This window comes from Hydra vulgaris, chromosome 07 (genome assembly GCF_038396675.1).
Source record: "Hydra vulgaris chromosome 07, alternate assembly HydraT2T_AEP".
Lineage (NCBI taxonomy): Eukaryota > Metazoa > Cnidaria > Hydrozoa > Anthoathecata > Hydridae > Hydra > Hydra vulgaris.
The window spans coordinates 32,271,302-32,288,741 of record NC_088926.1 but is presented as its reverse complement, the minus strand read 5'-3'; the positions used below and the strand labels follow the sequence as shown (position 1 = coordinate 32,288,741).

The 17,440-nt window shown below is 28.6% G+C and overlaps 2 protein-coding genes across 4 annotated transcripts in view; one reads left to right on the top strand and one right to left on the bottom strand.

Annotated features, from left to right (window-relative positions):
- The first annotated feature begins 130 nt into the window (after positions 1–130).
- LOC136082701 (uncharacterized) lies at positions 131–694 on the top strand. The gene has a single exon (XM_065802121.1). It carries the CDS (start codon positions 131–133, stop codon positions 692–694), a length of 564 nt encoding a protein of 187 aa, XP_065658193.1.
- A 10,988-nt stretch (positions 695–11,682) lies between these two features.
- LOC100215216 (ciliary microtubule-associated protein 2) overlaps positions 11,683–17,440 on the bottom strand; it is a 34,941-nt gene continuing 29,183 nt past the window's right edge. For all 3 annotated transcript variants that reach the window (XM_065801652.1, XM_065801651.1, XM_065801650.1), the window contains exons 6-12: positions 14,854–14,991; positions 14,468–14,611; positions 14,320–14,374; positions 13,985–14,091; positions 12,457–12,585; positions 11,916–12,034; positions 11,683–11,834 (exon numbers count right to left, since the gene is read on the bottom strand). In XM_065801652.1, the coding sequence (XP_065657724.1) occupies positions 11,774–11,834; positions 11,916–12,034; positions 12,457–12,585; positions 13,985–14,091; positions 14,320–14,374; positions 14,468–14,611; positions 14,854–14,991 (753 nt within the window). In that variant the 3' untranslated portion in view covers positions 11,683–11,773. The remainder of the gene's footprint in view (positions 11,835–11,915; positions 12,035–12,456; positions 12,586–13,984; positions 14,092–14,319; positions 14,375–14,467; positions 14,612–14,853; positions 14,992–17,440) is intronic.

Here is a 17,440-nt window from a genome sequence, read left to right as displayed (position 1 = left end):
TCCAAAATACACTATAGAACAACAAATAAAGGCAAAGAAAAGAAGCAGGAAACTAGTTAACCATTTTTATAACACAAAATTGTTTCTAGTCATCGATGACAAAAAATCCTTTTTTTTTGCAGGGGACAACATGCCTGGAATTTCTGGATACTACACAAAGAACAAAAAGACATGCCCAGAAAGTGTTTGTTTAATAGGAAAAGAGAAATTTCCAAAAAAATTATTAATGTGGATACCCATATCTGACCGTGGTATGTCCGAGCCATTGTTTCGCACTTCCAAGGCTGTAGCGATCAATTCATCAATCTATATTAATGAATGTTTAGAAAAACGACTTCTTCCATTTATTCAAAAGTATTATGGAGACTTTAACTATTTATTTTGGCCAGATTTAGCAAGTTCTCATTATTCTAAAGATTCTTTAAATTGGATGGACCAATATGTCTATTACGTTGATAAAGAATCTAATCCCCCAAATGTGCCTCAAGCACAACCAATTAAAAATTTTTGGGGACATTTGGCACAGAAGGTTTACGAGGGAGATTGGCAAGCTTCAACAGAGCAAGTTTTGATTGATCGCATTAAACTAAAACTTCAAGAAATTTATTTAAACTTTTTAAAGTCGCATATAAAAGGCGTCAGAGCAAAATTGAGATCAATTGCAGATGGTGGTGTTTTTTTATATAAAAAATAATATTTTTTATTAAAAGACAAATGCTTTATTTTAAAAAAATATAATAGTAGTTTGTTTTTTTATTTATAAATAAGTTATTGACGTTTTCATTTTGTCCGATAACTTCCGCATCACCCGTTATTCGAGCTTTAAACGAGCCTATATGAACGAACCTATGATGTTCAAGCTCGGCTCGTTTAATAAACGAGCCTAATTTTTGTTAACCATTCTCTCGTTTACTATTCGAGCCGAACATGAACGAGCTCTTGTCAAGCCGATTACCGAGCCTTTCACGAACACGAGCCAGGATTTACAGCCCTACCTTTTATTCCTTCTTGGCATTTCTGATCACGATTTATAGTTTGTTCACTGCATTGGTTTTAACGTATCGCTCGTTCTCCTTACGGAGAAATTTCCATCCCTGTCAAAAAGATAATAAATTATAAAGATTAAAGCTATTTTTAAAACTAAAGCTTGTTGAAATCCAAATAAAATATTTTGGAGTACAAGCTTACATAAACTGTTGATAAATACTTGGATGAGTTTTAGGAGTTTGCATCATTTCGGTCCAATAGTTAAAAAGCGAGATATTAGTTATTAGTAAAGGTGGTAAATTGAATTTTTGAAGAAAAATAAAGCCATTTGTAATTGAAAATGATGAGCTGTATCATCTGGGTAAATCTGGCGATAAGGTAAGCAATTTATATAGTTATAACTTTTTATACTAGCGTGATTTGAGATAAATTTATAAATGTGTGTTGCAAAGTTACCTCTTTACCCTGTGAGAAGGTTTTCAAAGAAATCTTTTAAGTTTCTTGAATAGTAGCTTTTTTTATATTGCCTTTTTTACATATTGATTGATAAATCTTTAATGTATATAAAAAATGATAAACAAGCTGATTATAATCAGACATCTATTAACAAGCGATTTATGAAGTCTAAAAAAAGGATTTGTTGGCATGCTATGGAACTGTTAGCTCTCATGCTAAATAAATGTTTTTTCGCTATTACAATCAGGAGCAATTTTAAGAATAGTATTATGGTAATGGTGGGGATGCCCATATGGCGGTGCTCTGTGATACAACCATTAGAAAGCAAATAAACATAAAAACAATAAACTTTTATGTTCATTTGGTATAACTAAGCAATGTATTTAGCTAGTTAAATACACGTTCAATACATGTACTTGTACAAATACATGTTCTAAAAGTATGTACACTGTATGTAACATAATTTTATAAACTTTTTAATAACTATTTTAATATTTATAAAATTATCTTATATACAGTGTACTTACCTTTAAGTTACTTATATTTATATCATGTTTCTAATTTTTCAACTCTTTTTTAATTTAGTAATTCTAGTTTAATTTGGTCTATTTCAAAATCAATATTATAATGAAAATATTTTCAATTTTTTTATAGAGGAAGGTTATTTGGTGTAACTAAGAGCAACAACTTATAAATAAGTCTGTGTATGATGCTAATAATATTTCTAATGAGGCTAATGCATTATCTGGCTACATAGGCATCGATTCAACAACAGAACATATTAAAAATAGATTTTTTTGGTTTTGAATGGTAAAAGACATTACCATCTATATTTCAGAATGTGATAACTGTCAAATAGCAAAAAGTAACTTCAAGTAAAACCATTATTACAAATGCATGTCAATTTCAAAAGGTAACATGAAACAGGTTGGGATTGATTTGACTCAACTGTCAGAAGTGAATGGTTATAAATATCTGATTGTACTAATAGACTATTTTAGTAAATGGGTAGAGGCTCAACCTCTTTTTGATAAAATTGCAAAGTCTGTGGCATTATTTTTGTATAAACAGATATGTAGGCAAGCTGTTTTGAAATACAGATTAGCGATCAAGGCCGTGAATTTGTAAATGAGCTATCCAATGAACTTAACTGAGACTCGTCAATGTATGACGAGTACATGTCATCCACAAGTAAATCAGTGGAACGTCAAAATCAATCAATAAAACGCACATTGGTAAAGGCGCTAGAAGATGCTGCTCTTGAATGACCGTTTATCACTGATGGTGTTTTGTTTTCAGTGCGAATAAGGAAACACAAATCCACTGGATTTTCACCCTTTGCATTTCTTTATCAAAGAGAACCTATTATCCCGATAGATCAGAACCAGATTGAATATAATGATAACGCTACTTTGACAGACAATGATTCAAATAACAAAAATTCAATTTTGGAAACTTTCAATAAAGTGAATAAAACGAAGAAGTGCATTTTTGATGAAGCTTACGAAAACATCCAAAAGTCACAAATAAAGCAAAAACGTGACTTTGACAAAAGAGTCAATCCAAATAATAGTAATGCTATTGGAGCAAAAGTCTTATTGCGAAATCATAAATGTGATGACAGAAAAAGTGGAAAACGTGTAAAGACATGGATAAAAGCCATGGATAGGGCCATACACGGTAACTAATATATCAAGTACAAATAAATGCAATTTAAAGAATGAAAAAGACGTAGTATTGAAAAAAATATATAACCTTACAAGTTTGTCATTATATAAAGAGATAACCCTAAATAATAACAGCATTCAACTAGAAATGATTAATAAATTATCAAACGATAATAAATTATCAAACGAATGTTAAAACTGAACTAGTTATCAAAGACGTCAAATTAAGCAACACATACGGTAATACTCAACATGAAAGCAGTGTAAATGTTTCAAATGAAAGAATAGTAATATGTGAAACTTTTGATATGAGAAAATCAATTGCAGAAAAGTTTGGAATTGTTAGAACACACAATGTCGCCGTAGGAAACATCAACCTCACTCTTTGTCTTAGAGTAATCTAAAGAATTAAAGGAGATGAAAACTGCTTTTTTAGAGCAGTTTCATTAATCATAAATGTAAATGAAGATGTAAATGAAGAACATAAGCCAATTAGAAACAAAGTTGTTAACCATATGTGCAACAAAACACAGGATAAAATATTTGGATATTTAAACATCCCAATTCAAACGCATATTTGTAAAACTAAAATGCTTTAAGATGCGACATGGGCAGCTGATGCTGACATATGTGGATGTGCTTCATTTATGGAGGTAGATATCCAAGTATAGAAAAAATATGGAGCGAAAACAAAATGGATGACCTACCCATGCAGGTTACGGCTTAATAAGTTAAGTGATTATTCCATATTTCTAGACAATTCAACTGGAATCCACTTTGATGCTGTGATTAACAGTTGAAAATCTAGTGCATTTACTTTTTTTTTTATTGACAAATTTTAAATATTGACGTTTAATTTCAATAATTGCATTTTTTTTTTTCACTCCATATTTACTGTATATATATATATATATATATATATATATATATATATATATATATATATATATATATATATATATATATATATATATATATATTACAACTTGTTTCTCCGCGCAGTGGCCTTGTTCGTCAAGGTTCGTGTTTCGGAGTTATAGAGTTGGGAGAGGGTAATCACCACAAGTAGCCTCCTTATCTGTTGTGGCCTTCTTGGCCTTGGGGAGGTGAATTACCCAATAAAGCTCACTTTATTTAAGGTGACAATTCATAAAAAAAAAAATCTTCACTTCAAAAAATCTAGTATGCTTTGTCAATTTTTACTGAACTAAAACTAACTTGACATCAATATTAAGAATAGTATTTAAGAAAAGATTGCATAAACGTGTATTTTTGATAAACCATTACTACTTCAAACAAATATATATTTAACCCGCAAACTTTATATTTTTGAATAGCTATTATAGCTTACTTGAAATTCAGAAATCTTTTGCTCAACAACAAGCCTATATACATTTCGTCACCTGAGTTAGTTTGTTCAAAAGACCAATTCACAGATTGTTGGTAAAATGCCGTTAAATTTTAGGAAGGTATAACTGCTCTCGTATTTTATTTAAATTTAGTTTAGGTATTTCAATGTATTATCTTTACTTCAAAATTATTATTACTATGATGCTTAAAATTTATTTATTTAAAATTAAAAAGATATTCGCATATCTTGTTTGGACATTGAACAAAACTTTGTCTATTTCATAAGAAAAATACTTAAGCATTTTGGTAAAAACTCATTTATTCTTTAATAGTAAAAAGTGTTCAGTTTTTACAGTCCTAATTTTTGGCAATTACATTAATTTAGTAGGTTTTTGTTTTCTTGTTTTTCGAACAAAGCCAATTCTAACAAATTTAAAGTCTTCATTGAAAGATGTTAAAAAATTGACTTTTATTATACTATTTTGAAATTGTTTTATTTTTGTGTAAGGAATTTTTGAATAAAGAAAGATTGCTCATAGTCTCGAAAATCTGTGGAAACCACCTGCAGTGTTTTAAACTACTTGACTTTGTAGACATTATTTAATACTGTTGTTAGACCAACTGAACTGTATATTTATCAATTTTTTTAATATAACGCCCTATAACGCTGTGTATTGCATCTTCATTTAAGTTACCGTGTCCTGGCTAAAAAAAATTATTTTTCTATAATTTCAATGTTGCTGCTGTCTTCTGACTTTGAAAACTTAAGTAATGCTAAATTCATTATTAAAATTTCATTTTGTGGAACGCAACTATCCAACTAAGGAATGATTTTATGAATATAAGGAAAGTCTTTTATTTTTATATAACCATAAAATTTCCATATATTTTACATAATATAAATACATATTTTTAAATATTTTCACAACTTTAATTAAATAAACAATTAAACTCTCAAAATAATTTTTGTTCATAAATTTATTAGGCATGTAAAATCTAAAGATGTTTGTTAGCCTACTATAGTTATGTTCCATTGCTTTAGCATAACATAATTTATTGTATACATTTTTTCGCATATGGGGTAACTTTGAATAAGATTCAAAGTAACCCCACTATATAAAAAGTCAAAAACACAAAACAACTTAAAAAATTCCTTTGTCATACATATATTATATATAATATTATTATAAATAAAAGTTAAAATATCATTTGTATAAACAGTAAGTCACACATACATACACATTGTTTCTATATGTGAACACACACAGATATGTAAACATTTATATATGTGTGTGTGTATAAACATAAACACATACACATATAACTTATATAGACACACCCACATATGTTTATATAATAGTTATATAAACATATGTGTGTGTCTGCATCGTAGATAGACACATTTATATACACACGCGCGCACACACACACACACACACACACACACACACACACACACACACACACACACACACATATATATATATATATATATTTGTCTATGTGTGTCTGTGTATTTAAATACTTTTTTTGCAAAACACTAATAAATTTTAAATCTTGTATGAAAAATATGTCATATAATATGTGTATGTACATTCAATATTGTGTTGAATTAAGTTTGTTGAAAGTACTGTTATTTATCTTTAAATTTGTTTTTGTTTAGCATTGAGTGCCAGTTTTCAAATTTATTGGTAACAATAAACATTATAAGATGAAAGCATTGGATGTTCATTGGGTGCAAGTTACCACCTTGTTTAGTAAAGTTTAAAAACTTAATCCGAAAACACATGGAAAATCCATAGCATACAAATATACAAAAATGTGCTTCGAGTCAAATTGTTTCTGGACCAGAAGCGGACCACCTAATGTACAATACAATTAAAGTCAGGACAGTTTAATTCTATTCACTTTTTTAACTGGTTTGTTATTGTTTTTTGTCAAATGGTAGGAGTTAAAGTTCCTATCAGTTATAATCTAAGCAATCTTTACAATGAAAAGGTACTTGAATTTACTAAAGATAATAGTATCTTGTTGCAAAGAAAACAGTATCTTTAATCAATAACTCTACCCGCTTATTGCAACCTCTTGATGTTACATTGTATGGACCTCTTTAATAGTATTAGAGGAAAATACTTGATCAATCGAAAACCTCTTGATCCAAAAAAAGCACTGACAATTACAAAAATTAAATCTCCTTTGTTCTTTCTTTACTTATAAACATATTTTTTCAGATCAAAAGGTAATCAGCAACTTAGTAGCTTAGTGGTTTTGAAATAAATATAGGATTTACCCATTAGATATAAGTATAATCTTCAATTATTTGCCAGATGGTAGTTTTAATTTTAGTAAGGCAAGCAGTAATTAATGTTCTTAACAATTGTTTTATGTTGATGTCAAGTAAAAAGCAGGCTCAAGGGGAAAAAAAATTACTTTTGCCCTTTTTAAAAGTATTTTTTTTGAGGATTTTTTGGCAAAATGTAATGATGTTCCACTTGCATTGTTTGTTAGTAAAACTAATGTAAATAAGATTTTTTTATGCTAGTCCACTTAAAACTTACCCATTAAAACAAAATAAAATACGAAATGGGTGTTTGTTATGAAGTAATATTATTTTATTTAGCAAAGATAAATTAATGTGAAACTAGACTGTTGTTTTTATTAAATATTAAAATAAAACAATGCATTTTTGAATAGGTTTTGCTTTTACAAAAAAACGCATTCAAAGTTACCCCATTTGTGGGGTAACTTTGAATGACTATTAATTGAATGAAAATTATTGAAATTGAAATGAAAATTAATATTATACAAAATCCTTTTATTTGAATATTATTTTGAATTTGAATTATGTAAGAGTCAATTTTAGCCCCTATATTCATTTTGTTAAATTTCAAATATTGTCAATAGTAAAGGAAGAGCAAGTAAAAATATCTCAAAAACGTTTACGTAATCCCGGTTTACGGTAATGATTATTTTAAAGCTAACGATCGATTAGCGTTACTTGTAAATAGTTGTATAAGTATAAAATCGTATTTGTGTATAATATAAAGACATAGTTGTAAATATCAAGAGAATTAATTTGTAAATAAATTATGTTGTATTCCATAAAGACACATGTGGCGTTTTACGCTTAATTTATGAAGTTCTTTTTAATGTGAAACAACTAGCTGTTTCAGCGAAAATGTCGACTAAAGTTAATTCCCGAGTATAGTAGAAACGATCAACAATTAGTTGCAGAATGGCTTAAAATAGTTGAACTGGTATGCAAACTAATTGGCGTAACCAATCTAGCAAGTCTTGTTCCCTTCCGTCTCACAAATGGTGCATTTGCAGTAAATCAACAGTTAGCAGAAACTGGTAAAGAAGATTTTGACCGCTGTTGATGCATTTACAGCTTAAGAACAGTTTATTACGGGAACGTTAAAGCATGGAGAGACAGTTGATGTTTATTTGGTGCAAAGCAATTGGATGTGTTTTTGTTTCTGGGTTCCCTAAGGATTTGACGGATGCTGAGATCAAGGTCACTTATAGACAATCTTACTACTACACAAATACTTGAGCGTGCAAGAGCACTCATGATTGAAAAACAAAACGATGAAACGAACCAAAATTTTGCTGCCAATTATTTTGCAGGAGATAGTCATCTACGAAAAAATAGTAATCAAAACAAGTCAGGTCAAAGATGGGAGACATGCATTGTTTTGTGTTACTCGTGTCAAGACTACGCCCACATATCAAAAATGTGGTCAAAAAACAAACCGAGGGAGAAGATCTTTGCGCCAGCTCTCTACCTAAACAATCAGTAATGGCGTTACCTACTATGCGCTTGGACATTAGCGGTGTTCTTCGGAATGTGCTCGTTGGCTCAGGATGTACCTGCTGCATCATTTATAAAAAATGTGCGACAAAAATTACGAAGAACGAAGTTAGCTTGGTAGATGTAAATGGACAACAACAACAGTGCGAAGGCGTTAGCCAAACTTGAGTTTTCACGCCAAATGGAAATGAAGTTTTTGTAGAAGTGCGTGTAGCTGACTTCAAACCACTTGTTTATTGTTTCTTGATGGGTATGAATTGAACAGTAGCTTTTGGTGGAGTATCAATATCTGCAACTCGTTATGGTTGTTTAATAGGATAAAAAGAATCATTTTTACTAGAACTAAGAAGTGATATGCCAAAAAGTGTCAGTAATATGAATATAACAGATCGGGATTTCACAGCTTTGTTTGAGAAATAAAATCGAGAATGGATAATTGCGTGGAAATGGAATAATAATTCTTAACCTGAAACTCTAGTGAATAAGACTGCTGAATACAATATCCCTGTTGGCATAAAACTTGATTACAAAAAAGAAATTGAAGGGTGGATAGAGAAAAAAATGGCTGTAAAAGTACGATTTAAAGAAACACAGTTCAATAAAGGGTTTTAACTTCAATAATAGGTTTCTCTCATGGCAGTGGTGCAGCGAAATAAAGGAAAAGTACGACCAGTATTAGACTTCATTGAGCTGAACACGATTATTCATGCATTCTCACTGCAAACACAGATGCGTGTGCTAACAAATTTCAAGACTGGAGACGGTTTAGAGAAAATATTTTATCTTCAGCTTACGTGCAACTAAAATTTGATGTGAAACTCTAGACTTACTAAACTGTTGTGTCCGCGAACAAAGATTTCGTTTAACATGTTTCGGATTCGGACTAAACGTTGCACCAGTCATAATGAAAGCGGTGTTGGTCAAAGTGCTCAAGACGAAACAATGTGGAAAGAAAAGTCATCATTCATTGTTGACATTTTTGTGAATAAAGACATAATACCTGTTTGCTGCGTACTTGATCATTTGAAAATCTATGAGCTACATTGTATGCCGGTGGTCCGCGTATCCGAAGGAGCAAGAGTTCTTGGTTTACAGGTTGGAATGGAAAATATAAAGTTGTGCTGGAAAATTGATTTTGGTGAAAATCCAAATTCACTAACAATACGTAACATTTTTTTTGTGCGGAAAAATGATAAGGAATCTTCCTGTTGATGGTTGGTTGCGTGTAGCTTCGTTGTATGTTTAAAGAACAGTATACGCCCTGATAAAAAAATGGGATGGAAAAATAAAATGCAATAATCAATTAAAAAACTGAATGATATGATTAAAAGAACTCGTAATGACAATGCTGCAAAGGGAACTTGTAGTATTTATAGTAACGAGGCAACAATTTGGGTAGTAGTTGTCGATGTTGATAGCAATATATTCTAAGACACTTGTTGATTAGGAAAAGATGACACAACACATATAACCATGTCCGAACTTGATGCAGTAATTAAAGGACTAAATATGGGTCTTACTGGAAAATGGAAATTATGCATATCTGTTCTGATTTGTAAGCGGTATTCAGTTGGGTGACCAACCCACTCACTTGAAAATCTAGATTGATGACAAAAGCTTCAAACGAAATGCTGATAAGAAGAAGACTCCAGAGTATTGCAAATATAGTAGATGAATACCAACTCAAAGTAGATATTAAGCTTGTCGCTTTGGAGTTTAAATTAACCGATGCTCTTACTAAAGCCTCGGCCAATTGTTCATAGATCTATAGGACTTTATGGCGCGAAGAAAACATAGTAATTTGTTTGTAAAATTGACCCGTCAGTAAGCAAGGAAGAAGTAAAGAAAGTGTTTGAGATACCCTGTCAATCAATTGATTCAAGTCCAATTAAAGAGCCGAAAGGGGAAATAGAAGTAAAAAGAACGTGGCATTGACTTAGCATGAGTATAACTCATTGTGAGGGGCAGCACTATCTTACTCCAATCAACACGGTATGTAAAATGGCGCTATTTTAAAGATCAAACCAGTGCATGTGTTATTCAAGAATTAAAACCGGATGAAATACTGACTAACAATGGTACTGCATTTCGAAGCATATTGTTTCTGCAGTTTGTAAATAAATGGAACGTTAAACTTTGATTTAGGTGCGTTTATGTACCTTCTGGAAATGGAATTGCAGAACGATGTCAACGAACTGTCAAAAGAACGGCGAATAGAGTTCCGTGCAACATACTGGAGGCATTTTATTGGTATAATGTTAGTCCAAAAGATAGTTTTAAATCTTCTACTGCACCTGCAAATGATTTATATCAATTCGATATTAGAGTAAGAGGAATTCACAACAATAAAAACGCACATGATCCTTATAAGAAGATAACCAAAAAAATCAAACTTGGCGGAAACATATGGGTCATCAATGCGACTCTCAATACAAGACTGGAATTACAGGGATAATCTCGGAGCAAACGTTAGAAGTGGACATAATGTGTCGACATGTACGAGACCCAAGACAAGTGAGAGTTGACAACGACTTGAATAAAGTGTAAAGTGTAAATATGATTCATCATTATTTTAAAGCTTATGATCAATTAGCTTTATTTGTAAATAGTTGTATAAATATAAATATAATGTATAAAGTCGTATTTGTAAATAATATTAAGACTTTATTGTAAATATCAAGAGAATAAGTTTGTATATAAATTATGTTGATTTGCATTAAGATACATGGCGTTTTACGCTTAACTTATAAAGTTCTTTTGATGTGAAACAACACAAGCAGAGTAAATAATTCCTAATTTCCCAGTTTAATAAAAGAAAGTTGTTTAGTCATTACAAGTCTTTGTTGGTCAAAAAGTGATTAAATAATAATTTTGGAAAAATTTCACTAACTGTTTCTAAACTATCTAGCGCAAAAAATATGGAAGACAAGGTACATTGTTAAAATTTCAACAAAATACCTTGTCTATCTTGTTGACATGTTTATTTTGTTTTTTAGATCAAATATATGATGGCTTATTAAAATAGACATAAGTGCAAACATAGTCTTCATTTTGTTATATCTGTGTTTGCTATACACTTATCCGATCAGGACAAAAAGTGAGCTTATACTATGTGCCACATTTGTGAGGAGAAAAATCAAGATTAAACAAAAGGAAAAAGAAAGAATAATTTTCATATCAATAACAAATTTTATTTATACAACCAATATCTTTATTGGTTGTATAAATATAATTTATACAACCAATAAAGAATAAAATATAATTTATACAATAAAAATATTTATAAAGAATACAAAGTAATGATATGAGTTACAAAATAATACATTTTCTGAATAATTTAAAAAAATATATAAAGGTTTATATATATATATATATATATATATATATATATATATATATATATATATATATATATATATATATATATATATATATATATATATATATATATATATATATATATATATATATATATATATATTTATATATATTTATTTATTTAGAAACTAAGAATCCTTTTGTTAGTCTTTGATAATGTGTTCTTGGAGCGAATTCTTTCCCTAAAAATATTTTTGAGAACTTCGATATTTTTGATCGTCGAAAATGTTTTAAAAAAAATGTTCAAATAATAAATTTCTTACATCAGAAAAATATCGCGTGAAGCATCCCATCTTTTAGTATTTGATATGAAAACACTTCGGTTGCCGTTGCTGTTTTTACTATGTCTACAAACTTCATACCTGCCTGGTCCAACCGTACCCTAATAAACATTATGGTGCTATTATTTAAAAAAACAAAAAGTTGATTCAATATACTTATGCTAAATGGACGCGATCATCTGATTGCAATCTAATTGTGAAAACCAACTAAATAATCTAATATAAGCAACTTTACAATTTTTGGCTTTGTTTTGTTTTAGTAAATTTGTTTTAAGTTTCCATTAGAAGCTTTAAGTTTAATACCTTGCATTACCCAATTTAATGTAATAATATTACTTTAGGCTAATCTACAAAAAAGGTAAACTATGTATTAGAACAAATTCAAAAATGGTTGAAGCAGTTTTGCTAAAGTTTAAGTCACTCAGTATATTCTAATTTAAATAAAAACCGTTTACACTTAAATTTTTATGATTTTTTATGAAAAAACGTGTTCATTAAAATATTGCTTTACAAAAAAACTTACGTAACTTCCTAAGAAAAGACTTTCAGCATTCTTATCGACCCTTGACGCTGATGATCCAAACGCAGGTCGGCTACAATAAACAAGCTGTCTTACATCACGAGGATCGTAACTACCTGGACCGGGTTCATTCTATACGAAATATTAAAAATTGTGTTAACAATACAAAAAAGAGCTTTATAATAGTAAATTTTGGCGGACGTTTCTTAGACTTTTTTCGCTTCTTGTTTCTATTGTTTTTTTAAATACATTATTTATATTTCGTTATTCTTTTATTATTAATTTCATAACTTATAGATATTTTTTATAAGATTATAGTGCATGATAGCATGAATATCCATGGGACCATAAAAATAATTTGAGTAATCCAAACATTTGATAACTTTTAATAATTTTTTTTTAATAATTTAAATTTTGCAGATTACTAAAAGCAATTGCTTTTAGTTATCTGCAAAATTAGTTAGTTATCTGTTGTTCTGTAAAATTAGTTAGTTATCTGTTGTTCTGTAAAATTAGTTAGTTATCTGTTGTTCTGCAAAATTAGTTAGTTATCTGTTTTTCTGTAAAATTAGTTAGTTATCTGTTGTTCTGCAAAATAAGTTAGTTATCTGTTGTTCTGCAAAATTATTTATCTATTGTTCAGCAAAATTAGTTATCTGCGTTAATTAGTGAGAGATAAATAAAGTATATCGTAATAAAAATGTTATATTGACACTATGTATAAGTACGTTTAACAACGTTTCTGTAAATTGAAATTGAGAGTTAAAATCATTGAGGGCAAAAAACATCATGGGTAGTTTTTTGCTAATCTTTCATAATCAAATTTATATTAAGATAAAATTAAAGAGAGAGCTGTCTTTTTCCTAGGCTCTTCCGGTTATTTTAGGTGTACAAGATTTACTTTCTAAAAATACTGTCTTAAAAGACAGTATATTGAGAAAGTTGACAGTTTATTTTTGAATTTTTTTAAATAAAAGTTTATACCAGTAATAAAAAAATAATTTATTTAGTAACTTCCACTATGATTTCATATTCATTTTTTCCTTTAAAGTTCAAACTTAATATAATTAACACAATTTTATACAATAAATGTAAAAGGGAACAGATAAAATGTTTAACTAAACAGAGGTTTGAGTAATTAAGTAATTTTCAGAGGAAAGTATCAGTAGAGGTTTAACAAGAATTCAAAAACAGTGCAAGTTACTAAAACTTCAAATTATCATGAATGCTCTGTTTTTATATTAAATGTAAACACATTGACTGAATGGTACAAAAACTTCAACATGAAGAAAATGAGTTTTGGGTTTGGCAAATATTCATGATTTTTAAGTCGTTACTAAGAGGGTGAGTTGGGTTTCAACTATAATGGTATTCAAAATCTGACAACATATTTCTTTAAATTATATTACTTTCAATTAAGAATAAAACTGTGACAAAGTAAATAGATAATAAATTGAAAATATATGAAATGTAAAATATAATACATAACTGTAAAAATAATATGTTAAAAAATGCATATAAAAATAATTACAGCATTTCGAGGCCATTGGGAAAGAGTTTTGCAGTAGATGCGCTCTGTTGGTACAGTTGGCATTCGTTGGACTTTTGAAAACTTGCCATGCGTTTTTTTGTGATCATCTATAAAGATAAAAAAGTTTCAGTAAACATACAAGCTAGAAAATGTATTAATCAGTATATGGTATTAATTCCAAAGATTTTTAAATCAATGAGAGTTCAAAAGTACTAGAACAACATATCATAGGAACTTTGAATCATCAAAAAAAAAAAAATTTAATTAGCTATTTGCATCAGAATTTTAAATCACTGGAAACTTTAGAACTGTACTATTATTTTCTTAATTCTAACCAGGATCAAGAAAACTTTTGCATTTATACATCCCAGGCTCCATTTGGTTATTAATCTGAAAAGAAAATTGTAAAAATGTAAAAAAGATTATAATAACATGATTTTAGAAGAGAACTTTAAACCATGTAATGATTAGTATTTTACTTACATGAGCAGAAAAGCGTCCAACAGAGATTAAAGCATTTCGATCTCCAGTAAATAGGTCATAAGGACCACGCTTACTGACTAAGCGTTCCCTCAATTCATCTGTAAAACTTTTGTAGTTGTATTGTCCAGGACATAAACCAGACCCCTAAAAAAATTTGAAACATGACATTATAACTGTACAAAGTTGAAAAATGCTATATATATCTATATACACATATGTTCAGTTCCAAATTTCTAATAGAACCTATTGGCTCACTTGCTTTTTATTATACTATAGTAAAGAAATTTCATAAATAAAATTTTAATGTATCTTTATGTTAAGAAATTTCAAGTTATGGTTAAATCTGGTCATGACTAAATTGCTTTTAAATGAAAATTCAACTAAACTATTTCAGTAGCACAGCGCTTTCCAGATGAAGCAGAATCAAGTATACCAATTATACCAGGTGATTTTTTTTCTTTTTCTTCCATAGCAGCATGAGGAATTCCACCTATACCATATGTTCCTGGTCCTGGAACTGTGTTCTAAAATGAATAAATATTTGTTTAACATTTTTTTGATTCATACACAATTGCTTGTATAAAGCTTGGATTAGAAAAATAAATATAATCATAAAAAGACATAAAAAATACTTTTTAAATATGTATGCATATACAGCCCTCGGAATTAGGAAAAATAAAACCTCGAACTGTTAGAGGTCGGCCTTAGATCAGCAAAAAAAATTTGACAATTTGAGGTCGGCAATTTTTTTGAATCAGACTGTAATTTTTATAATTCCTACATTTTTATAACAAAAAGGAAACTAATGAATAAATGATCCTAGCTGAGTAAATGATCCTAGCTGTAATGGGTATACATACTTGTAGTTTATTTACTCTGAGAGGTCAGAATTTTCACTTTTAGCTTGTACATTAAAAAAGATTTTCAGACAGTGAAAGTGTGGTTTTCAGTGTATCATTGAAAATGAATTAGTTAATTCGATCCAGGTAAGGTTTCAAATATCCAGCACTATAATAAATAAGCATACTTAGATTCCAGATAATTTACTGAAATTTTGGATTCTAGGTATGCAAAAAAAGTGCTGTGTAGACTCCTACTTTTTCTTTATCAAAGAAATAAAAAGTAGTTTTATTACCAGCAGTAATTGGCATTTACAGTGTTTGTAGTTTCATGATATTGTTATTTTTCTTACTCATTGTCAACTGGTTAGTCAAATATTTTATGCTATTCCATTTTAGAAACCAAAAAAATTTTAATTTGGTCAGTTTGAATACCATATTTTACTCCCTTTTAAAGTCTTTAAATAAACAAAACTAAATCTTTTATATCTGTACTAAAAAAAATCAAATTGCAAAACCCTTTGTTTTGGTAATTTATAGAGATTTACCATTTCAATGAAAAGATACATTTGTGTATTAGTAAAAAATTTAACAGTTTTTGCAAATAAAATTTCCAAAGTATATGATTTTATAACTTTATAATGAAAAGATACATTTGTGTATTAGTAAAAAATTTAACAGTTTTTGCAAATAAAACTTCCAAAGTATATGATTTTATAACTTTATAATGAAGAGATACATTTGTGTATTAGTAAAAAATTTAACAGTTTTTGCAAATAAAACTTCCAAAGTATATGATTTTATAACTTTATAATGAAGAGATACATTTGTGTATTAGTAAAAAATTTAACAGTTTTTGCAAATAAAACTTCCAAAGTATATGATTTTATAACTTTATAATGAAGAGATACATTTGTGTATTAGTAAAAAATTTAACAGTTTTTGCAAATAAAACTTCCAAAGTGATTTTATAACTTTTATTTTTGCTATTAAAACCATTTTGCATTTTATAAAATGATTTTTTCACTAAAACTTAGAAAGGTATTTTAATTAAAATAGCATCAAGTCAACACCTTTATTATTCGACATTATAATCAACACCTTTTTATGAAGTAATGATGAGTTACCTCAAAATAAAAAATAAAGGCTTTTATTGAGTGTTTATATGAAGTAATGATGAATTACCTTAAAACCAACACCTTTATTGTGCATTTATATGAATAAAAAATTACCTCAAAACCAACATCTTTTTTGGTATTTATAAGTAGTAATGATGAATTACCTCAAAACCAACAATTAAGTTTAGACACAACATCTTTATTGGGTATTTATGAATAAATGCAGAAAAAGCTACACATAAAACGCCACTGATGGTATACTCAAATAGCCATTATAGCTTTATAAAATATTATGTAATAATAATTATTATTATATGTAAAATAATAATGAATATATTATAAATATAATTAACAATAATTACTGCTTTTATATAATATTATGTTATAGTATTGTATCAAATGATATAATTTTTTTTTAAGTTTTTTAATAGAAAAGTTTCAAAATGTTTACATGAAACACTAAAATGCTAAAATATTTGACTCCAGTTAGAATATATCTTTTAAAAAAAGATTCAACTTTGCGTTTAATAAGAAAACAACCTATACTTTGCTTTATTCTCCAAATAATTAAATCATACACTTTGCTTGTCATATGAGGCCACTAAAGTTAAGGAGACTACTTATTATTCTTTTATTAAATTATTATTATAACTCTCATTCATCCCTTTAAATCTGGAACATGATGCTTTATGAATAAAGCTGGTGTGTGAATAAACAAAATAAGTATAGTTCAACCATGGATGTGGTAACCATAGATACTTTTCTTTCCTCCCAAAGTAATTTATTAGATTTAAAAAACTTAATACTTCTAGCTGCTAATTTTTTTTTTTTTAAATACAAGAGCAAATTCATTAAAACACTGAATATGGTTTAGTGCTTTTGGATATGAAATGTTGAGTGCCATGAATTTTATTAAAAAAAAATTATTGAAATTTTCTGTTATAAAGATATGCATGTATGATGCAATGTTATTTAAAATTTTAACATACAAATTAACTAAAAAAAACTTAATACAT

Bases quoted from the DNA above. Each gene is read 5' to 3' on its own strand.
- LOC136082701 (XM_065802121.1), top strand. From the start codon at position 131: ATGCCTGGAATTTCTGGATACTACACAAAGAACAAAAAGACATGCCCA.